This window comes from Cavia porcellus, unplaced genomic scaffold (assembly GCF_034190915.1).
Source record: "Cavia porcellus strain 051 isolate PalLab524CR breed Dunkin Hartley unplaced genomic scaffold, mCavPor4.1 scaffold_12, whole genome shotgun sequence".
NCBI classification, from domain to species: domain Eukaryota; kingdom Metazoa; phylum Chordata; class Mammalia; order Rodentia; family Caviidae; genus Cavia; species Cavia porcellus.
In genome coordinates this window covers 71,062,774-71,088,399 of record NW_026947495.1, presented here as the reverse complement: position 1 = coordinate 71,088,399, position 25,626 = coordinate 71,062,774, and the positions used below count along the sequence as shown (strand labels likewise).

The 25,626-nt window shown below is 37.6% G+C and overlaps 1 protein-coding gene across 1 annotated transcript in view; it reads right to left on the bottom strand.

The window, feature by feature from the left end:
* Znf804a (zinc finger protein 804A) overlaps positions 1–25,626 on the bottom strand; it is a 268,088-nt gene that overhangs the window by 38,480 nt on the left and 203,982 nt on the right. Inside the window, exon 2 of the mRNA XM_063259409.1 lies at positions 25,060–25,203. Within this exon, the coding sequence (XP_063115479.1) occupies positions 25,060–25,203 (144 nt within the window). The remainder of the gene's footprint in view (positions 1–25,059; positions 25,204–25,626) is intronic.

Sequence of the window (25,626 nt, the reverse complement as noted above, 5' to 3'; positions counted from 1 at the left end):
TTCTGTTCATTTTTCTTTCCTAAGTGCCAGATCTATAATTGCATCACAGTGTAAAAGACACTCCCACGTGTTTGCAAAGTATTTTCTTATTCTTATACATTGGATATTTCCTCTTCTTAAAACAGAAAATAAAACATATTTGGCTCACTATTCAGCCACCTTGAGCATTCTCTGTATGAGTACTATTTATCAATGGGTAATCTCTTAATCCCTGAATTGAAAACTGTGTGAAGAAGAAGGTTAATTCGCTTACATCAACCAGAATATATCACTAGTACACAGACTGGGGAAAATCTCTGCAAAGCCATATTTCATTTTACACAAAAATATACATATGTGGGGAGCCGCCTGACCGGTCCCCTAAGATGGCGCCCATTTCCTGCTTCCGGGTTCTTCCCGGCCCGAACAAGCCCGCCAAATTGCCACGTCTGCCCAGCTACCGATGACGCTAGCCTATTAGCTTGCTGGGCTTGCTTTGCTATGACTGGATGCTGTTTTCCCTTATAAGAGACTGTCCCTGCCCCTAACGGGCAGAAGAGGAACCAACGTTGAGGGTGGCAGACCTTGTTAGGTCCGGTTCGCTGTACGCAATAAACTTTGAGAGCTGATCCTGCTCGAGTCTGGCCTCCTGTCTCCCGCGGCTCGGGTCATCTGGTGGCCCGTACGGGGACAAAAGGCTCAGCGACGTGCCTCTTCGGCCGGGAGGTGCGATTGCTGTCGCCTGCGGTACGACGGAGGACCTGGCCCAATAACAACGGAAGGCCCTGAGCGCCTCTTCTCTTCACCCTGATCAGCTATGTGAGATACAGCGGTTCCCTGGACAGGTGAGTACTGGATCACCTGGGTTGGGTGGACGCACCTAACAGATTTTGAGTGCCACATGAGTGGACGCCGGTTTTGTTTTTTTTTTTTTTTTTCCCTTTGCATCTGTTTTGCTTTCGCTTTGCTAATATGGGCAACGCTGCTCGCAAGCCCCTTGCCGATTCCCTAAGGGTCTTACTGCGGACCCGAGGCATCTACATGAACCGGGTCACCTTCTCGAGGTTCCTGGACCATATCAATGATATTGCCCCCTGGTTTTGGCCCACGGGCTCACTAACTCTCCCATCGTGGGAAAAGCTGGGAGGAGACCTTAGATGTGCCCAGGAGAGGGGTCTCTTAGACCCTATGGTTCTACCCCTATGGGAGATGATTAGAGCTTGCCTAACGGATGAGCAGATCCCCGGACTTCATACAGCCCGACAGGCTTTTGATAAAGCTCGATCGGAATGCTCAGAGGAGCCCGGAGCCACTGCCGATTGTGGGTCTCCGGAGAACCCTCAGGGCTCTAAATCTGATTCTGATTCGGAAGGTTCAGAAGAGGAGGTTGTCTTCGCTAAACAGGACCCTCCTGCACAGCTTAAAGAGGAATTCAGGGCTCGGGAAGATAAAAAGGGGAACCAAACACCACCCTGCTCGAGCTTAGAGGCATTGGAAGGTCTGCTTTTAACTCCTGGAGATTGGACCCAGCTGGCACGCGCCTGCCTCTCCCCCGGACAATATTTAGATTGGAAGTCCTGGAATGAGGAATTCTGTGTAGAGCAGGCGGCAGCCAACAGGGAAAATAACCAGAGAGAGTGGAACAGGGATATGCTATTAGGGCGAGGAGCCTTTGAGGAAGATCAAACTCAATACCCTCGCCAGGTTTATGAACAAATTAGCCGCTGTGGCCTCCAGGCCTGGAGACGGCTGACTGGAAAGGGAGAACATACGGGTCACCTTACAAAAATTATACAAGGGCAGGGAGAGCCATTTTCAGACTTTGTGGCCCGCATGCTTGAGGCCGCTAACAGGATTTTTCCAGATGCTGAGGCGGCTCACCCTCTCATAAAACAATTGATTTTTGAACAGTGCACTAAGGAGTGCCGTGATATCCTAAGAACTAACAAAAATAGGTCCTTAGAAGAGTGGACACGCCTGTGCCGTGAATTGGGTGGCCCGGTAACTAATCACGGGCTCGCCGCCGCCATGGTCGCTGCCCTTCAAGGCGCCGCCAATGGAGGCAAGCCCCCGGCAAAGGGCAATAAAAGTAAAAACAACACGGTTGACACCGCTTCTCAGGTTATGTTTGCTTCGGCAGAACCTGGAGAAAGGGCCACCCATGCTATTAATCATTGTCTTGCAGCCTGGGCTGCTTGGGGAAAGCCCAATATATTAAAAACAGACAATGGTCCTGCTTACACCAGCAAAACTTTTGTAACATTCTGTCAACAAATGGATGTTGTCCTTAAGCATGGCATTCCATATAACCCTCAAGGACAAGGCATCATTGAACGGGCACATCGGACACTCAAGGGTGTCTTACAAAAGCAAAAAGAGGGGATAGGCCACGGCCTAACGCCCAAAGGAAGAATATCATTGGCACTCTTTACCATAAATATTCTCAATTTAAACCACAATAATCATTCCCCTGCCATGGAACATAGCAATCCGTCCCCAACCGACAAAGGGCTGGTGAGATGGAAAGATGTCCTTACAGGACAATGGATGGGCCCGGATCCAGTGGTTAGCTGGACCCGAGGTGCGGTTTGTGTCTTCCCACAGGAACCAGGTCGCCAGCCGCTGTGGGTCCCGGAAAGATTGATGCGAGCAGTAAACTCCCCACCAGTTCCTGATAAAGCACAGGAGGATAAGCCCGCGGACATAAGTCAACTCGACCCTTCTGGGACCGACGCTCAGCGCCCGAGACCATCTACAAACTAAAATGTCTGGTTTGGAGTTTTTTCTATTCTGTGGGTTCCTATTAATCACCCCTGTGATATGCTCAGATTCCACAGAACCACCACAACATCTTTGGGGACCTTGGCACCACCCGCCCACATTGGCACCTTTTTCGGCGGCCTCGCCCGCCTCACCCAGGGTTTACACCATCAATCAAACAGTCCTTGATTATGACCCACCCGCTTAACTCCGGTCGACCCTCCATTTCTCTTCCTTCTGTCCCACGATTACCTCTTTTTGGATCCTAATTGCCATGGCTATCCTAGTAGGGCTTGTGGTTATCAAATGCTTGTTAGACCGCCTTATGCAAACCCAGCAACAGGTCAAGGTCACGGCTATGGCAGCCATGCAAATGGCAGCGGGCGGCCCATCGGGTCGACAGGCCGCCGCATATCTCCTTCATGTCGCAGAACATCAGTTATAAAAGCCGAGTGGGCAAGCCAATGACGGGTAAGACGGGAGGCGTCCTCCCGGTCAACCTAAGATAGGCTCCACTCAGATATATATGGCCTTTAAGGCCAGGGGTCCCTCCTGGAGCCAAATTATTGGCATTGAGATGCGAGACCAAGGGTACTGCAGTGCCATCCGCCTCAAAGGTTGGGGGGAAGGCATGAATGAATGTCTATATGCATCCAGGTTCGGTTCACATATGCCTGGCCCTGCAAAAAAATGAACCACTCACCCTGAGCATGGTCCTACCGGGGGGATATGCACAAAACGAGGTGATGCACAGCAGGGTATAGACCTCTACATTCTCTCATGCCTCGGCCTACAAAGTAGACCCGCTCCAAGGTGTCCAACAATAACAAGATTATAAACACCCTAGAGGGACCCACATGACATCACATTTTCAAATAAATAAAAAAGGGGGAGATGTGGGGAGCCGCCTGACCGGTCCCCTAAGATGGCGCCCATTTCCTGCTTCCGGGTTCTTCCCGGCCCGAACAAGCCCGCCAAATTGCCACGTCTGCCCAGCTACCGATGACGCTAGCCTATTAGCTTGCTGGGCTTGCTTTGCTATGATTGGATGCTGTTTTCCCTTATAAGAGACTGTCCCTGCCCCTAACGGGCAGAAGAGGAACCAACGTTGAGGGTGGCGGACCTTGTTAGGTCCGATTCGCTGTACGCAATAAACTTTGAGAGCTGATCCTGCTCGAGTCTGGCCTCCTGTCTCCCGCGGCTCCGGTCATACATATATATTCCATGCAATACAAAATGATATATTTTCTTACCATATGAGAAAAAAAAATCTTAGCAACTACAGATGTACTTATATGCCTCTCAAATCTGCAGGTCTCACATAGATCTCAGAGTAATACATGCATACAATTTCAACTGCCAGAATCAACATTGGATTCCCACAAAAAGAGTCACATATGCAAGCACACACTTATACACATATATGCAACATATAACTATCATACACTTAATTTAATATAATAAAGGGTGTTAAGTTAAACCTAGTCAATTATTAAATATGATTTAGAAGGCAAATATAAAATGATAACAGTGCACTAAATGAAATGCTTTTCAATGGCTTTTGACCTTATATAAAAATCTTGGATAAATTTTCCATACTCAAAACCAAAGATTAATAAATACAAAATAAACCTATATTTACAGATAAAGAAGTATGTTTAACTACATTTATGAAACCTGTTAATCTCATTATAATTATGACCTGTTAATCACATTACAATTTCCACTCAATGTGAGAATTCTTTAAAATAGATATACAATAAAACATGTTCCTGTGTCATGTATGCAAATATTTTTATTGTAAAAACAAATATTTGATAATATATAATATATAAATTTGATAATTATAAACTGGAAATTTCTCAACATTGAAGTATTTTTTTGAAATTATACTTAGGTATATTTAATCAGTAAATGTTAAATAAAATTAATGTTATCTATACTTAATAAATATTATATAAAGATAAAGCAATTATTTCTAAATTCTGTTTTGGTAGCCACTTAAATTTATTCTACAGGATGGTAAAATATAAATGCATTGGGCAATTAAAACATTCTTCTCTAGCCCTTTTACTCTGTTTTACTAATATATATAAAGATTCTTTTTCTCTTTGTAACAACTGAGTAGGAAGTTCTTATCTCCTCTCAGCTCCAGCTGAGATATAAACTACAAAGACAGTGACTACAGATATGAAAAGTTGATGCTTTGGGGGTTGGCCTTCTATAATAAGTGATAAGATGATAGAATGCTTTCTAACACAGGCTTCACAGTAAAAGCCATTGTAGGAGAAAGGGGAGTAGTAAAAAGTCATCATCATTGATAAACACTGATCACTATCGTTCACTACTACTCTGTTCAATATATCTTTATATACTTTATGTAGATTACACAGAATGTAACAATATAATTTTCTCACTCAGATAACAATACAAAAACATGTAGAAATATTTCCTAAATATCTTTTATTATCTGTGTATTATTAAATGTCATTAACAATTGGTTAAAGCAGGATTAGCCCTAAGTATGAACATAGATAATTTTAGATAATGAAATAAAAAACAAAATATTTAAATGGCTTGAGACATAACTAAAATTATTTATATCTACAGTGCTTTCTTAAACTCTTAACCAAAAAAAATTAATTAAATTTGGGCAAAAGTTCTGGAAAGGCAAGAAGACAATACAAATTGAAAATAAGTCTATGAAAACATACTCAAAATATTTTTCATTTGGGAATGTAAAATAAATAATTGTGCATCACTCCATATGATCAGAACAGCTGAAACTCTAACAATTAAAAATACCAAATCCTGTTGAGAATGCAGAATCATAAAAAGCTCTTCTTTGAAGGCATGTAATATGGTAAAGCCACACTGGAATATAATGTACAGTTTCTTTAATAGTTGTATATCTTCTGACCATATAATCTAACAATTACACTCAAATGTATTTATAAAATCATTTGAAAGTATATGCCGGTTAGAAAATATCCACAGAGATGTTTATTTTTTTATTTTTATTTATTCATTTTTTGTCATTTTCATTTTTATTGGTACTGGGGATGGAACTCACGACTGCCTGCTTGCAAGGCAGGTGCTCATATCACTGAGCTAAACCCCCAGCCCCCACAGAGATGTTTATAAGTCATGTTACCTATAATTGCCAAAAATTTGCAACAAGAAAAATGACCACTAGATCAATGGATGCATTCATTCAATAGAACATTATTTCACAATAAAGAAAACCATGAGATCAAGCCAATAAAATGTATGTTAAGTACGCACTGATCAACAAAGCCTGCCTAAAGGCATCATATTATGTGATTCCAGTTAGATGACCATGCATGAAGGACAAATCTACTGAAGGATGAGGGGCCACCATGCATTGGAGAGGAGAAAAGGAAGAATGAGCAGATAAAACCTAGAAGACTTTAGTGCAGTGGACCTTTGTGTGTTGCAATAACAATGGAGCTCATGAACTTCCCGAAACACAAATAACTTCACAAAATGAATGAACAATTAAGTTTACAAATTTCAAAAAAAAAATCATCTAGAAAATTGAAGGATGACAGAAAGGTACACAGGTAATGAGAAGTACACACAACTGCATTTTAAACGTGCTAAATGCTCTCACTGCGAAGGAAAGTTTTCACTCTGATCTGAAAGTGTATGTTACCACGAGACTTACATGGGGCAGTCCTCACTCTGAGACACTGAGGTGGAAAGACAGAATCTGTCACAAGATAAGGTTGGGATTCATGCTTATGGAAAAAGGCTCCAGAAACTCCTCTTCTCCCCTTCTAATAAGCCAGGGTCGCAGGCAGAAGGTGTCTGTTACGAGCCAGGAAACAAGTTCTCACCAGATGCTAAATTTGCTGATACTTCACCTGGTACTTTAGGCCTCCCAAACTGTGGGAAATCAGTTTTTGTTCCTTAAAAGCTATTCAGTTTATAGTACTTTATTACAGCCGAGCCAGTGACCCAAGATAGTACTGGCCTAAGCAATAACAGGAATAAATAGAGTCTTTGAAGACAAAATTAATCATAAAACCACTCTTTGCTACTTTTTAAAAATGTTTCCCACTGGCCATGAATCACCATGTCTGATAGTGCTATTGATAAATGCTAGAACTGAGCAAGTAAATAGATAGATCACAAGTGGTGGAGTGGAAATCTACATATGACCATGGGAAAGAGCTGACAATGATAGGGCTGGGGATTTAGCTCAGCGGTATAAGCGCCTGCCTTGCAAGCAGGCAGTCGTGAGTTCGATCCCTGGTTGTATACACACTACTTGCTCTATATACATATATCTCATCTCTGTCTATTGAAAAGGCGAGAAACAGTGATCCCCGAATGAGTCAGCAGATCTGGAACCAACATCTTACTTTCTAATACCTTTCTCCAAGAAAGCTACTCAGGGCATCTTGGATAAACGACTAATTCTTGGATTGGTAAGGGAAATATGCAAAGCCTAGATTATCTTCTAGTGTAATAAACCAAGAAGTTCTGAAAGCCAACATGCAAACAAAACTAGAGAACAATGATGGGGGTTTCTCAGGAATGTAGGAGACTTCTGAAAGAGTTACTCATAGCTGAAGCTTGAAATGCAGCAGCAGCAAATAGTCACATGAGACTCAATAGAAGGTGACAGAGATGTGTTCATACCTCATGAACACATGACTGAATAAATACATAAATGTGGGAGAAGAGTCAAATCCCCCTGAGGGACAAATTCTAAATAATTTTTGGACTTTCCCCCAAAACAATGAACCATCTCACCCTACTTGCTAAGTGTATATTGTGCTTAGTGATTTCTTCAGCAAATTCTTGATTCAAGAGGTGAAAAATAAGAGTAAAACTTTATATTGGAGGATCACAATGAGGACTCTTCTCTACAATCATTCATGTTAACTCATGATGATAGTCTGTACTTTTTAAACAATCTGACCAAAGTGGCACTTGTCCCTGTGTTAATCTTTTCCAAAACACAACCAGGGCCAATTACATTGACAACAGGCAAACACAGATTGAGAGATATTGTACAAAATACCTCATTCTAACTTATGCATAAACACAAACACAACTGTGAATGTCCAATAAATTTACTATCATACACTAAAAGAATGTAAAATGAACACTTTTAGTTTTTCTAGAAAGTTATGCTAGAATTAACACTTAGTAATTCATTATTAAGTCACAATATTGAGAAAGTAATTGAGATTATCCAAAATAGAGTTTAGGTAACATTGATCAATCATTTTTGGCAAAACTCCTAAAATGCATGAAACTGTATTAAGGTAATCAAGCAAATCAAATTGAAACTCAACAAATATTCTCAATGCTGAATTTAGACACACATTTCTTATAAAAATTAATTTATTTCACATTGTACTATAATGGCTAGCTAGTGGTCATGGTTTGAGTATAGATGTCCCCCTCCAAAGCCTCATGCAGTTGGGGCTTTTTCAGAGGTGGCTCAATCTAGAGTGTGTGATTAATCTGCGTTATGATGCTGGGATTGAGGGTGCTGGGATAAGGGTGGGTGACAGCTAGGTCCATCCACTGATTGGGTGGGCACTGCCCTAATCCCAGTAGACAGGATACAATATAAAGGACAGAACAGTCTCATTTCTCCCTTGCTTGTTGCTTTCACTGTCTTCTGACCCCATGGACTGTTTCTCTTCTGAGATTGCCCTCTGACAAACCACCCTGCCTTGGAGCCAGTCAATTACCTACATTAATGAAACCTCTCTCCCTTTAACTTTGGGTGTCAGGTATTTTGTCTCAGCAATGAGAGAAAAGTAACTAAGACACTAGTTTATAAAGAATAAAATATAAGACTTCAAAATAAAGAATTAAACTTGTCACTGTTGACTGATGGTGTTTTGTCTATATTTAAAATTAACTTAAGAGCCATATTTTGGCATAAAAGGCTACTCTGTTAAATGTCCTAATAGACACGATAACGATATATCCCCTGGCAAAAAGTTTCTATTTGCTAGCAGTGGAGATTTTATTTCTGGAACTCTTTTTAACAAGAGTGCCCTGAACACACAGTCCTGATTACAACAACCAAGCTTGAGCCTATTGATCAATGGGGCATGACTGCTCGGAGAATGCTAAGTAAGCTGAGTCACTAACCGCATATAACTTGAAGATGGCTATGATATGCATGGTCCCTTATATTTGCTCTATGTTGATCATATAAGTTATTTATAAATGCGAGACATGGATAGAGCATTATAGAGAAACAAGGGATCTTAGAAGCTGTATTAGAGATCCTGCTCCTTTCCTTATTCTAGCTATCATTCATGAGTACTTGTCTTCCTGAAATTATGCTATCAATGTGAAGCTGGACTTATGTTTTCTGTGAGTCAGAGTTAAATACTCAGCCATTGTGTAAATATCAAATGCTCAAATATAAGCTGAAAATTACACAATATAACATGGTATTACAAAACGTGTTGTATGATGTTTCTCCAACTTTTTGATAAATTACATTTTTGGTATGTTATTCATATGTGTTCATAGTATCAATGATTTAGTTTTAGTTTAGTACACGTATATTTCTAATTTATTTTTATTATATGTCTATTGAATAGAACTCTGCTTTTTAAAAAGAAATGTGACATCACGTATACTAAAGTGCACAGCCAACACAGCATATTTTGTAAGGAGAAAGTTTACTGTGGGGATGAACTGAAGACAGTATTTCAGGTTTCCTGTTTTTTTACAATGACCTTACTAAACGAAACACTTTAAAATTGGACACAGAAGAAACTAAGTGTGTAAGTAAAGTCCCCTGGTGTTTCTTTGCTAGAGCCGAAACTGCAAGTGCATTTCCTTCTCCTAGTTCTGAATCGTTTTAGCTAAATGACCTGCGAGCCTTCTGGGAAACATTAGCCTGGATTAAAAGAGCTCCCACATTGCACTGGGTAAGAAAACAACACAGTTCCCTTTGAATTAATATATGTTGCTGTTTATTTCTGTTTCTTTTTAAATGGGCGCCTGGCTGCCTGATTTGTGTGTATGCATGTGATCTGTTCTGTCGGGTATTTAAATACCACAGAGGTTAAGATGATCTTATTAATTCTAAGTATTTCCATTTGATAATATTTCCTAGAGATTAATAGACCAGCATGAGATATTATTTAATGAGGCTTTAACGACCCTTTTATCTGTTTCAAATACAAGAAATAAAAAACAAATATACTATATAATAGGTAAAGTGAAACACAATAAATGGCTCAAAACAGACAAATAAAAAGAACAAAGCTTTTGTATGTGTGACTAAAAAAACACGCACACAGTTTCCTCTCTTATAAATGGGAGGAAAAATAGGAAGAATTACAATTCTAGAAGAGAGAGAGAATTTTCGAGTATTCACAGAGTGATACTAAAGCACATGATGTGAAGACCTTCATTTGAACTCAGAGGAACTAGAGGTCACAATTGGTGCTACATTCTTGTCCTGGAGTAAATTAGTGTAAGATGGTAAAATTGGAATGTTTTATGCAGAGATATCTTTGTTTATGGAATAATTCTACATACACAGTATTATGAACCACACCAGCCAATTTCCTGTCTCTGGAACGAGATACTATATGACTGCAAACTAAGGAAGAGAGGTTTGTTTGGCTCACATTTACAGAGAGTTTAGTTTATCTGTGGTTGGTCAGCTCCAAGGCAAAAATGACATTGGGGAGAGACACAGGGGTGAAAGCTGCTCAACTGATGGAGCCAACAGCATAGAGAGAAGAAGGGAAGAGCCAGGGACAAGGATGGAGCCTTCCTAAGGTCTCGCCTTCCTTCCATCAGGTCCCTCCTCCTAACACCACAGTCAGCTATGAGCTCATCAATTTAAAGTGGTTCATCACTTTGCAAAATCCCTGTCTCAGAACACATATGATTTTGAGGGGATATTTTTGATATAACTATAATCAGACCCTTGTCAGCTATGCAGAATTTGTTGCTTTTCCATATTCAAAGATCACCCAGTCTTTTGGAAGCATGAAGTGTTACAGACTAAATCACCAAGTATCAACTACACATTATTCCAGACCATAAAAGAAAGCTATATATACAACATTATATGAAATACACACAGCACATATTAAAGAATTTAGACATCCTAAGCAAATAATTTTAAAACATGACCTTCAAATATATAAAGATTTGTTCAATATGTTGTCAACAGTTCCACACTTTTAATGCTGTATAATTCACAGGAAATTTTAGAACATTCTATGTTCTACAACATATGTGATCATAAAATAGAGGGAATGTTCATGCTTTTTAAAAAATATTAGAGTAAAAGACACACTGTCATTTAACAACCTCAAAATACTTCCTCTCAGTTTGAATTCACATATTTGATCTTTTTGCCACTTTTTAAAAATTCTGGAAGTCTTCTGCGATGAACATCTTTAGTTGTTACATAGTCAAGGTTGCCTTGATGTCCGGAATTAATTCAGTTACCTTTTAAGGTCATTTTGATTTGTGGGGAGAACCAGAAGTTATATGGTGACACACCTGGTAAATGAGGTACTGGGGACACACTGGGATGTTACCAGGAGACTGCTTTTCGATTACATGGCAGTCAGCACACGTGGCATGTCTGATGGTCTAAGGGTGTTCAAAGTTAAGGAGTGTTCTGAGGGGAAATCACAGCGATGTGGCTTTTACTATAGTAACTGAAATTTTTTTTTTTCAATTTAAAAATTCACAGTATTTTTATCTCCATCGTTCCTTAGAAAAATCACTTCAGCCAGGCATGGTGGCTCACGCCTGTAATCCCAGCACTCAGGAGGCTGAGGCAGGAGGATTGTTGTGAGTTCGAGACCAGTCTGGGCTACAAAGTGAGCTTACGGCCAACCTGAACTGCATAGAGAGACCCTGCCTCAAAAATCTCTTCGGTTTCTCCACATTCTCAAATCCTGAATCGAGTAATCTTTGACTCTGACACAAACATGACTCCTCCTCTCCACCGCTTCTCCTTGTCCTTCTGCGGCACTGCCATGCTTATTAAAGCCCCAGAGCGAGGCTCTCTCCATGGCTGCATCTGCTAACGTGTGAAATCCTAGGAACTCATTTCTCTTCCCCACTCTTCCTGAACCTCCTCACTCTTGCTGGCCATCACCTTTACAGCCTTATACTCCTGATTCTAGTCATCTTCTCAGTTCTGGAGCTTCCTAGATGTCTCATATTGACTTGTGCACACCCAGCACCTGATGCTAACCCTCTCATTTTAGCAACACTCATTTATGTGCTCTGACAGAAACCGTAGGCTCTGTAAGTAATGCTTTTACAGCCAAACTTCAACCCATCAGCTCCTTTAGCTTTTTTCTTACAATGAGAACTGCTGTTCTGTAATTCAGACTACTACCATCCGACCCTCGGATTATAGAAGGCTTCCCACTGATCTCTGTTCTGCCATCTGTACTCCTGGCCCCACTATGATTTGTCCTTTAAAGCAAATCAAATGCTGTTACTTTTTTAATAGAAACCTTTACATTACCTAAGGGCATTTAGAATAAGTTACCAGAGCATTGCTACAGCCCACAAAATCTACTCAATCAGACCCCATGTTTCCTTTTCAAATTCAGTTCCTGTAGATTTCCTTAGGTCCCCTTATGTTGGTCATCTCATTGCCCCATCCTATTTTTGGGAAACAATTTTACTGGGGTGTCATTTAAGGACGTTCATGATTCTACCAATAATGAAGCCTAGCCACTTTTTATATGGAATTTATAATAAATTATTTATGATTAATCTAGAAATAATTTTATACAGAATCAGGTAATATAAACAATCTGAATATAATTTGTTATACATATACTATTTTTTGTAAAAGATTAGAGCATCCTTGGGTTTTGGTCTCTGTAGGGGAGTGATGGAAGCAAAGGCCTTCAGAAACTAAGGATGAATTAGCAAATAATTGCATACTGTTAATGAATATAATTTGGTAATATATGCAAACACTTGAGAGCATATCACTACGTATGCTACAATATTCTACATATTACTGCAATAAGCCTAAGGTGCATTTAATAGCTCCACACCACAGGTTACACTGTAACCTCCTTCTACTTTTTGTGGTTAAGTACATACCATATTAAATATGCTATTAATGACCACCTTTCTTGATTACTACCATAGTCTGTACCATTCTTTAATAAATTATTATATATTTCCTCATTTTTAATCAATTCTCTTTATAATTTTAGGGAATTATATACATATACTTTTTACAATGTATTTATTAGAAAAATGCATTTTATTTGTGACAATATAAACAATAATATTTTATGGTTGAATTATTTTATTATCTCTCTTTTCCTCTTCTATGACTTTGTCAACATTATTCTTCTTCCTTGAAGAAAGAGACATTTTTTCTCTTGACTTTCATTACAAAATCAAAGTTCGGGTTTTAAAAATGACATTTGCTTATATAGTACAATTTTCATGGCACTGTGTTTTCTGGTAGGAATGTTATTGATCTGACAGGTGTTTTCATGCCACTGTCTTGGTCACTGTCTTCCTGGGGGTAGGGGTCACAATCATCAAAGCTCACAGCACAAAGGAGAAGACTCATGTTGAGTCTGTGGTCTGCAGCTCTAGAGCAGAAAGCATGGCATTGGGTCAGGAGTGAAAAGCGAATTTCAGTACCACATGGCATCTTGGAAGAGAGGAGAAAAGGGCGGAGCCAAAGAGGGAGATGGTTCATTGTACACTAAACCCAATGACTCCCCTCTTTCAACCAGCGCCAGCCTCCTAACATCACAGTGAACTGTAGCACCCCTCATGATCCCATCACCCTTCAACAGCCCCAAGACAGCATGAGGCTGTGGGGGAGCATCCAAATGCAACACAGAGAAACCATCAAAAAGCAATATTTTAGACATTCACCTCCTCCCATCCACAGACAGGTGCATAATGTGGGCGGTAATTATTCCAGACTTGAAAATGGACCAAAGATGTTGTTTTTCTTGAGTGAAGTGCTGTTAATGATTCAGGGAACACATCATGAATTTTCTGAGTCTAGGTAGACACTTGTCATTGTGTTTCTCTTGACTAAGATGCTTACAAACCTGCAAATTATTTTGCAGAATCTGTAGAGAACTGTGAATTATTACTGTCCCCGGCAATGCAAGTACACATTGACATGTACTGATATGATTAACATTTTTCCCGCAGGGATGACCTAATGTATTAGTTTTAATTATATGAGATATTAACCAGTTTGATTATTCCAATATTTATTAATGTATCTGTTATTGAAGTCGTTGTTTGAATCATTCTCTCATTCTTAGTTCTTCATTGCATGTCTAGTTAAAATTATCTGAATAAAATCTTTAATAGTTCACTTAATATTTGAAGAGTTCAGTTGTTTTTAATTTTTGAAAATGGGAAGTAGCGTATCATTTGCACATCCAAAACAACATTTTATTTTGTGAGATATAGTGCTCAAACTTAAACTTCATAAAACTGTGCAATTACTGTCTTTGAAATATTATGTTTTCCCATGTTTTGATACAATGCTTATTTTTACCCTGTCTTTCTTCCTACCTGTGCTATCTTTGTGTGACAACTTCGACAGTGACATTTCTTATAAACACTGGGGCACAAGAGCACAGCAATGTTTCGGGGTTAAACAAAGCTGGGGTTCATATCTCTAAAAGCCCTTTTCTATCAGACATTTTTCTTAAGCTTCTAGTATGTATCTTGTTTAAGTGGGACAACACAGTGTCATTTTTAAATTGTAAAAGTTATTAATCTGCTGAAATAAAAGCTTTTACTATGTTGTAGGGGTTTTCGTTATGAGTATTGGAGACATGAATCATTCTTTCTTGGTTGGAACATGTAGTTCTGAGGGTTAACTTTACCTTTGGTTGTCCTGAGGGATATTACTAAACAGGTGTCAATGGTTGTCTTTAATGCCTCTACCTGTACTTTAGGACTGAGTTTTCAGAAATTTTTCAGTTTGGTACAAAAGCAATGATATAAAAACTATAAGCAGTTATGAAAATAGCAGAGTATTTATTACATCATATAGAAGTTTCCCATTTAGAGGCAATTATATGAGCAAAATAGCATGAGTTATGAAACTTATTGGCACAATTTTTAAATGTAATGAGTTTTATGTGTATTATTAGTGCCTGTTAGGTTTAACACATTTAATCAGGCATGTAAATTAGTGAGCTATAATATTAATTTGCAGAGACGATGGTTTTCCCAGGAACATATATGTACTCACATACATACATACATACATGTATGTATGTACACTTAGTATTCACTGATATATATCTCTGTGTACTTAGGGACAAAAATATATGTATGTTAACATGCGTATATTTAACACATCATAGATATACAAATGTAAAATTAATTTCAAAAGCAGTTTGTATTTTAATACTTGAATTTCATACCAACTGATTCATGTCAAACACAAAGAAAATATTTCCTCTGACCGTGATAAGAACAAAATTGCCTAGTAAGGATGTTTTGACAGGTGTAACCATTTTAAAAATGATTCCCTATGAAATTAGTATGTCAAATTTAATTAGATTATCTCATAGCTTATAAAATCAAGAAATATTAATGTATATTCATTTTAGGATCTCAAAGTATGACTTAAAAATTGATAATCTGAAGCACCTGAACATCAGAATTTAAAATTAAATTCTAATACAAATCAGGAAATATTTTTTAAAAATAATATTTTGGGGCCTATTATGACTATTAAAATGATTATCAGGCAAGTTCTATAAGAATGGAAAGCATGTTATTGACAAGATTGAGAGGAATAACTTAGAATACAGAATTTTATCCATCTAATGCCCATATTTTTGGCATGAAAGGATGGCTAGATGGTGATGTTACATTCCTGAAATCCCAGAGAAGTTATGTATGTTGTGGGTAGTAACCATTTCAATGTGTTAGAACATAGTATATCTTTTAAGAGATTCTTCCCAGTTGGGAAGCTTTCACCCACTGCTTTGAAAGTCACATACAGAGAACTCAGAGAAAAACAGCTCTATCAACTTAACTACTTCATTCCCTCCTGCTCCACGCAAAAACTGACTTGCTAAAGTCCTCTGCATTTTCATCCACCCAGGCTTTCACGCCTGAAATATGCTCACAACACCATTATTTCTCCTCTGTTATCTTTAGCACTCAATCCATCTAACACCTTCTATCTAGAAATTATACCTGATACTAAAATGCATGCATATTAAAATACACCCACAGTGACCCAAGCCACCTCCGTATCTCTAACCCTCTTTGCTTTCGATACCAGCTGCCAATCAATTCATTTTACAGAGAAATAAGAACTCCTTCCCTCATTCATTAACAAATATCTTCAATAAGCACTTATGGAGCAGCATCATGAGGTAGATATATGATAAAAGTTTAGAATAAAACAAAAGGAATATCCACTTTTTGTGAGTCATGATGATTTGAAAGTTGCTAAGACTATGACTTACTATGAAAAGCAATTCTTATTTTTACCAGTTGTCTTGCTTTTATTCATAAAGCATTTCTGAATCACTTTAATATTTATATAACAATATTATATTAATCATAGCATTCATTATGGGTTGAATGTTTCCTCCAAAGCTCAAGTTGAAATAAAATTGTCATTGTAAGCATCAGACAATGTGACAGCTTTAGGAGAAGATTAGGCTGTTAAGGCTCCTTCCTCATGGCTGAAACTGGGGCTGCTACAAGGTGGCAGTGTGGCCTCACCCAGCTTTTCCAGGGCTTCCATCTTCCACTACAGGATCAAAAAGCAAGAGGGTACCTCATTCTGGTCTCTAGATTATGGATTTTTTAGTTTCCATAACTATAATTTCTGTTCCTTGTAAATTGTCTAGTTGCGTTAAAGGAACTAAGATACAAGACATCTCAAAAATGGTTCACAGAATGATTATTACTATACTGGAACACAATTTTAGCTCACAAAGAATTGATAATCCAGAGGAAACAAAGTAATTTATGTTTGCTAATTATATAGCTGCTCTAAAGCCAAGATTAAATTGTCAAAATGTGTCCTACTGCAGAATGAGTAAAAATTGATATGCCAAGTATTCACTCAAGAGAAAAGAAATTTATTTCATGAAAGACCATGTTTACTTGTAGTAGGTCTGTAAACATCACTGTCCTGACATCTGAGGGTAGAATCATAATAAGAAGCCTTTTATATAAGTTATTTGACGTCAAAGATCACCAAAATTCTCCTTTGTCAAAGGTGCTCATAAACATACTAATTATTTATAACAGTTCCAACTCCAAATTATCAAGATGCAAATAATTGTATTTCTAGATTCCTTTACCTATTTTTAGACAAAGGAAGAATGCAGATTAACTGAATTCATGTATATATGTAGCACTGTCTGAATATAACATGTATGTAATATGCATTTATATTTATACATTTATTGGTTCTCTGTTTCAAGTACTCAATGAGTATTATTTCCTGTCTGTAGCAATAGATACACAATTTGTTGCCACACAAGTCATTGAGATCATTGAAATCCAGTTAGGATCCCTAAGCATAATAGTTCATTTAGTGGATAATCATGGATAGATTGTGAAATAGTTAAATAAAATAAGCATATGCTGATTACTAATCATTACTAACCAATGTTTATTCTATGCAGTGTTTACTTTTCATTTATTAAAATCTAATGATACAATTTAAAACAGTCTGTCATTTGAGTAAGATCTGATAATTGTCATAGCTTGAAAAGTAAAAATACGAAATATTTATATTAATAACAATAAAATGCCAATTGGTAAAGTGTGTAACAGAGTAAAAGTTACTCTGAAGTATATCAGCTATATGAAAAGAGATTTTTGCTTCCTTATTTTCTGAATAAGTTACTTTCTCATCTACCTGAGCAATGAGGAGTAGAAAATAAGGGGCTGGGGATTTAGCTCAGCGGCATGAGTACCTGCCTTGCAAGCAGGCGGTCGTGAGTTCGATCCCAGGTACCGATAAAAAGATTAAAAAAAAAAAAAAAGGAAAGAAAATAAATAATATCCTGATCCATGTTTAGATAAATAATTTATGAATGACCAGGCTGGGGAAAATTGCTAAATATCTTTCCATTTCTGTTTGTTCTTCTCACTCCATTTCTGATATTCTTGTTTACAAGAGATGGAAGAGGCCCTGTTTGCATGCAATTTTAGTAACCAAGATCCATACACTGTCTACGGAAGCCCTGATTTTTCTATTCACTGGTCAGGCCTGGGTAATCTACTTGTGTCTTTCCCATGTGTGTCAGGACCTGCTGTTCTCAGATAAGTTTCCCACTGAGTCCCTCAGGAGGGCAAGGGGTAAATTCTTGGCAGCAATGATGACAAATTTAAACAGAATACACTGGATAGATCAACAAACAAAATCTGTTGTTTAAACACACTCTCCTGTCAAATTTCATTTGCAGTTGGCTGAGTTTCAAACTGATATGAAGCAGATAGCTACAAGGGCACTTCCTTTCCACAGTCTCTACTTTCTAAAAGTTTTGTAATGTGTCTCTCTTCTCTAAGTCTTTGCCTAGAGAAAGGAGAGAGAACAAGCTGATCTGTCTCTTTCTGTCCTCTGCTTCCTTTTCCATCCTGATAGAACCTTTAAATAAATTCTTTGGCATTAGAACACAATTTTACTTCTAGATCATAGAAGGATGGATACAACTATGTGAGATTGCAGTTTAAACTCTAACCTCACCACTCTAGCAATCTCCAACCTGCTTTTCAAACCCAGGTTCATACTGAAATCATCTGTAAAGCTCTGACTATGTGCCCTGAGCCATGGACCTAAACTGGACCCTTGATGTATTATAATTCCAACTTTCAACTAGAATTAAGGTTTCTATATGTTATAGTGTTATGTTCACCTAAGACTACAGAGAAAAGAAACACTGATATTTTACTTAATGCTGATGCCATTAGAATCTTAAAGTATATAATGAGATAAACCTTTGAGCAAAAAATGTAAACTTTAGTTCTTGATGGGATTATCAGAGGATTAAAATTTTGATATTCAAACATGTGCCTTCTCAAATCCCCACATAATGTTAAACTCAGATTTACATATTTCATTCTTTTTTCTGGGCCTATGTTCTTATTTGATTTTATTAAGAATAAATCCTATAAGCTTTCTCATTTTCAAGTAAATGAAAATATAAATTTACATAATAAAAGTTTATAATGAGCTATAAACTATTACTCTAGGTAGATATTTTCTCAGAAAAATTATTTTAAAAGTATTTTTGTTATATATAAAAATAGAGTAGTAAAAAGAATTAAATTCCGTTAATACCACCAGCCTAGTTATCAGGTAAACTATAGGAAGAATATTCTTTCAAAGCCATGAATCACGTGTTTTCCATGCTAGTTTTCCCCCAAACTCAGTACAAACTGACTCAACGCATCTTCCATTATCTCAGTCTGACAAACAATAAAACATGGCATGAAAAAGACTTGATGTTGTATGGGGAAATTTATAGAGTAACATTAGTTCAGTTGCTAAAAATTGTTATTTCATCCAAAGTCCGGGGTAAATTCAAGACAATACCTACAATCAGGGTTTGTCTGAACTGTGAATGGTTTGGAATAAAAATGTTCATAAAATATTTGTTCATACAAGAAAGTTTTAGAATGAGTCATATTATCTGTGGTTCCCTAGGCAGTCTCTATTTGGGTTTGGGGGTAGCTTGTGGGTTCTCAGGAAACAAATTTTATGCCCTTCTCTTTTTCTAAGTGAAAAATCTTCAAAAAGTTAAAAAAAGAGAGAAAAAAGATTTAAAAAGTACAAAAAACAGAAGTATACATCACATACAAACAGATGTACACACAAAATCCCAGAGACAACACTGGGAGAAGTTTGATCATAGAATGCTATTTGCACATGCATCTGCATCTTATTTTTAAATTAGCAATTATTTTTATGTATTTATACACAGGTGACTATTTACATGAAACTATCAAGAAGTAATTCCTTTCTCAAATATACTGTCACTGAACAGCAGTTTAAATTATGAGGAAATGTTCAGATTTGGGAATACAGCTGTTCCATTTCTGTAGCAATAAAAGTCCCTGTAGGGAAAACACATTCCAAACACCTGGCCTGACCTTGACTTCCTCTGGGGCAGAACAAAACAGCAAGCTGCAAGACACTGAGTCTCAGCGTGCTGAGGTGGAGGTCACCCCGGCGCCTTTCAGGAGATATTTCAGACATATTGCAGCCACTAAAGCAAAAATCAAGATGTTTGAGGGGCAGAAGCAATAAGACAATCATTCCCTCTTCTATCTCTCATAGCATCAGTATGACAAGTCTCTCACTGGGAAAATGACTCTGAATTGCTCAGAGGCTGCCGGGAGAGGAGAGGGAGTGTGGCTGTACTTTAAGGGCAGATGAGGAGGTGGAATGGGTTACAGGAAAAGCTGTTGTCTTCACCCGAGGCTGAGTCTCCAATCTTTTTGCTTATTTATTTACTTTTATCTCAGTGATCAGAATTTAGAATGCTGTAACTTTAATGGAAACTATTTTATTCACTTTTAGTATGAAACAGCCACATCATAAGTGGAATTAGGAACTAAACGTATATTGATCATTTATGATGGCCACCTAGATTCTGAACCCTGATTTTGATCCAGACACCCCGATGAAAGCTGTGTAGTTCAAATCCTCTGTACACAGATACAGAAGTGGGGGCTGGAAGGTCAAAGATAGAAAAAGCCCACAGCAACAGTTACTGATGGAGCTGGGGTGACTGATTTACGTGGCTGGGTCCTCCAGATGCATTTATCACACAGGAAAATGTACAAATGTATTAAGATGCATGTTGGTATGCTACAGATACATGTTCACATGTTTAAGATTTCCTCAAATATTGCAGAAATTTGATACAGATCAATAGATAAAACAAGGTGAATGAGACTTTTTAGGTCATTGTTTTTAAACTTCCATCGCCTCAGAAATGTCCCAAATGTGGCTAATTTTTAATAAAAATTCACATTAAATCATTTATTATCTAAGTAATATATAATAACACAATAGTTGATATAAAGTGCAGTTGTCCTAAGACACTGAGATACAGAATTGTTCTTAAAATTGTTCTTAAAATCCTGTGTATTTCTTGGTGTTGTACACTACTTTCTGTGTTTTAAAAATTAACTATACTGTGTATGTTTCATCAAGTGATGATTTGCATGTAAACTCTCATTTATCAGTTATCAAGTTGAAATTAAATTTTATGTGTGTGAATAAAATCTTGTGTTTATTGACCAGTACCGCTGGCTGTTGTATTTGTGTCGGCTACAGAGCAAAGAGAATGTATCATTGTCACTTTCTCTTCATTAGGAAAAAATACTTAACACTCATTACTTAAAGGTGTAGAAGTTTAATTTGGCTCAGAATTTCAGTCCATGGTCATGGTTGACTGGATCCAAGGCAGTAAGAGGTGGCAGAGGGTTACGTGGAAGAAAAGATGCTTATGTTATGGAAGCCAGGAATTGGAGAGAGAGAGGGAGAGACAGAGAGAAGGAGAGCCAGGGCTCAGCACCTAGCAGAATATTTAGCAATTGAACTAATTACTTGTTGGACTCATGATGAATATAACATACCATGATCTAATCACACATAAGGATTTGGGGAGAAATTTTAGATTCAAATCATAAGAAAATTCTTCTACTTCTTTTCCAACCTTGGGCAACAGTGAGAAGAAGACCCACCCACCAGGGGGAAAGGCACGTGGGCTGGCACAGGACTTTGGTGTGAAGCTGACTGCTGTGTCTTACTAGTGTGAGATTTGCCTCCCGCAGAAAATGAAGGACCCGATGCCTAGGCCACAGCTTACACAGCATCTGGACTTGACACAAGATCAGGCAGAGACCTGCAGGGTGTGGAATAGACTCAAGCATTGGGCCCTGCTTCATTTCTATCTCCCTGTGGGCCTGAGCCACACCCATACTCATAGAGACTATTAAGATTTCTGTGACTGTGAGATTCAGGAGTGACACACCTCAGTGTCAGCCGGGATGGCCAAAGGGCTGTCTCAGTCGCGAGTCCACTAATTTTGGGTAGCATAGCTATTCCCAGACACTTGCTTAAAGATTGGGCCTCTACACATGGTCTGGTACCATGTAGAAGCATTAACTCCAGCAAGACAGGTTTGAGTTTTGCTCCGTATCATCTCCAGATGGAATGCTGTCCCAGGAGAACACTGACACAGTGCAGGTCCACGTGGCTGTGAGACTTAGGTTTACCCTGAGTCTCATCAGCCGCATTCACCAGTACTACCCCAACTTCAGATGGACAGCATTCTGTGGGCAAGGAGGAGGACAAGCGAGGAGTAAGCATAGAACTTTGCCTTGCAACTCTGGGCTGGAAAAATGCTGGGATGTTGAAGCACAACACTGGGAACATTTTAAATCCTGATTTTGATATCAGTGCTATTGATAAAACATCTGATCCAACCTTGGGTCAGGTGAAGAAAAATGACCTCAAACTATCACACTTCCATCTTAGTAAGCAGGGATAAAGGGACTGGCTGCACTGTTTTGGGGTCTTCAGTCTGCATCATCTGTATGTGACATGGCAGTATGAGCCCTGGTTCTACCCAGTATTATGCTGGAATAGGTGGGCTGTGAGTTAAGGGTGTGTCACAACACTGTGGCAATCTGTGCCCATAAGCATGGCAAAGGGACCTGGGGCTGGTGCTCCCTTGGTGGTGCTGCCCAGTACTGGCAGAAGACAGATTCTGCACAACTTGGTCACAAGCCAGTAACTGTGAATAAGACATCTGGCCCTACCTTCCCAAGAGAGAGAGACTATGTGAATGGATTTTTTCCTTTTCAGGTACTATCCAAGTTTATATTGAACAGTATACCAAATAAATACTTGGAATAGTACTGATTATTTTTAAACTTATTGCACCTTTCATTCACTTTATTTATTTATTTTGGTATGTGTTGGCAGTACTCAATAATCACATTTTGCCATAGGGAATTGGTGCATGTACATAACGCACTTCAGTTCCTGGATGGCACTCTAGTTCTGAAACAATAACAATGCACCAGCAGTGCGTTCACAGCATACAGCCACTTAGAGCTTCATCAGGAACTGAAATAGTAGAAGTGATTATATTGTCAAAGAAAATCATCTGTGGCTTAGACTTTTTAGAAAGGCAACCTTAATCAAAGCCAGATTGCAACACCTGAAATATATAGATAATTTTTCAATGTTTACGTGACTTTATTCAACCAAGAAGAATCAGGACCTATCAGAAACTCATGACCACATGCAAATGTCAAGACATCATTATGAACTGGAGTCATACAGTAGAAATACAGGTAGTTGTTGCAGGGTGCCATCTTTGCTCAGAAAAAAGAGGGCTTTCTCTAAGAAGACACCCTCAAGGATGTGCCACTATATTACTGGGAAGAAATATAATGTTTGTATAGATTTTAAGTATTATCAGGTATTGTAACATCATCTCAGGCTAAAATAACCAATTAAGCTCTGCTATCTACCAGAGTTCATGGTTACTTTAGTGCTATATCTCTGGGACATAATGTCCATGGGCATTGTCAGAGTGATTTTCTGAAGCTTCAAAATAATGAGTCAAATCTGGTCTGAACTCACTTTGCTAACTTGTGTAGTACATAACATTTGCTACCAGTTATGACTAAGGAGCTGAGAAGTTCCTCCCGGTAAGTGAGTTTGATCTTCAAAGGCAACTTTATGTCTGAATTAAGTATTTTTTGATGAAAATATTACTAGCTAGTAAGGTATTTTTAAACGCACACTGGCACACATTTCCAAATGCCTACTCAGTGATACATTTGCCTAACAACGTTTCTTGTGCTGTTAGATATACAGAGAAAAGTCAGGGAAGAACTTCTAAGATTTGTCCCTTCAGGAACACCCTGCAGAATGCTAGCAAACGTAAAAAAAAAAAAAAAAAAAAAAAACCACTATCTCCTGATGATTTTGAATGTTCAAATCAAGCAATAATAGAATTATGTGTATGAATTATTATGTAAAAAAGAAATAATTCTATCAAAAATGATCTCTTAGTCAGTGGGTCAAGAGATTCATTATACACTATGCACCAGGAAGAAAATGTCAAAGACAGAAAGTTACATGAAACATGCACTAAATAGCCATGTATATAATTGAAGCTCAGCTTAAACCCTTACATCATTCTGATCATTTCTCCCTAACCTTTCTTTCTTATTATGCTCAATAAATTGGATATGAATGGAGACTTACTGCAGGTCGATCTGTTCAAAAGTTTGTTTTTAAGTATAACTGAATTCTGCAGATGACAATTGTGATGACCAAAGGTTGAATTAATTGTAAATCAATGCTATCATATTAGCCACACAACAATTTTAAATATTGGTAAAGGTAAGTTATATTAGAAAATGCACAGTACAAACTCACTTGTAAATTATTACTACTTTAAGTGGATCTTTCTATAATGTTGACATTTCAATCTTAGATTTTCAGTTGATAGTAAAATGAAAACCAGTTCAAAGCAAATATATACATATATACACATAGGTATATACATATATATGTATACAGATATATACTTATATATTTATTTATTTAATCAATAATTCCAGACCATTTATTTCCTCATGTTTTCATGTTCGTTTAAATCTAAAATCTTTCTATAAAGAACTACAGTCATGAGCCACATATGAATGCTTTTGCTAATGATAGACAGCATATAATGTAACAGTGGTGTAATAAGATTATACCACCTAGTAAGCCCATAGGTGTCTTTGCTTGTATGACTACTATCAGGGATGGTTACACAGTGAGGACATTGCTCAAGGGTGCTTTTCTTAGAAAATGTCACTTAATCCTTAAACAATGCATGACTATGTACATTTATGCTTAATGAATATGATCTTGATTAATCTTTTAAAATTTAAAATATTTGAAACATTTAAAGTTGTCTGAATTATATTACTTCAAAACACTAGCATTTCCTAAGAAGCAATTGCATATGAATTATTTATGTTGGTCACTTATTTTTTTTATTTTAAAGAGATTAAGACAAAACAGGACATAACAGAGCAGATCAGAACACAACAAAGTGGTCATTTATTTTAAACGCTGCTTTTAAAATGGATTTTTCTGTATGTTACCAAATTATCGCCCCATAATAACATCTGTAAAATAGTAAAGCCAAGAAAGAGTTAAATAAAAATAACACATTCATATAGTGTGCACAATTCGCTCTACTACAAAAGTTTAGAAATGCTCAACTTTTTTGGACGTCTTTTTCTTACCTGTTTGTGAGCATGGTCATATGAATTAATGTGGTTGTCAAATTCTTGATGCTTATAGTACTGCTTGTCACAGAGTTCACAGTAAAAATTAGCCTTCAAGTCTTCCAGAGCTTTGGCAATGGTGTTCTCTTTCTCAGCATAGTCCTGAAAAATAAATTGCAAAGAAAGGACTCAATTAACTCTCCCCAGAGCTCACTTTATTTTGACAGTTGTCAACTTCAGTAGAATAACTAGAAGCTCAGTATAAAAAAGAGAAAAATAAAGCAAATACCAGGAACCAAATTAGAACCAAACTTAAGAGTTAAAGAAAGAAAATTAAAGATTAACAGGGAAAGCCAAAGTAAATGTACAGAATAGCAGAAATACAGAGGAAAAATTATAGAAATAGAAGTGTTTTTTTTTCACCAAGTTTCCATTCTATGTTAGAATAGAAAATAATATACTTATGTTGATTAAGCTAGAAATATTCAGTTGATTCAACTGTACATTTCTGGCTTAATCAACATAACTTTTCAATTTTAAATGTCAAAACTGTGTATTGCTTCAAGAGTTCTGTATTTGTGTAGA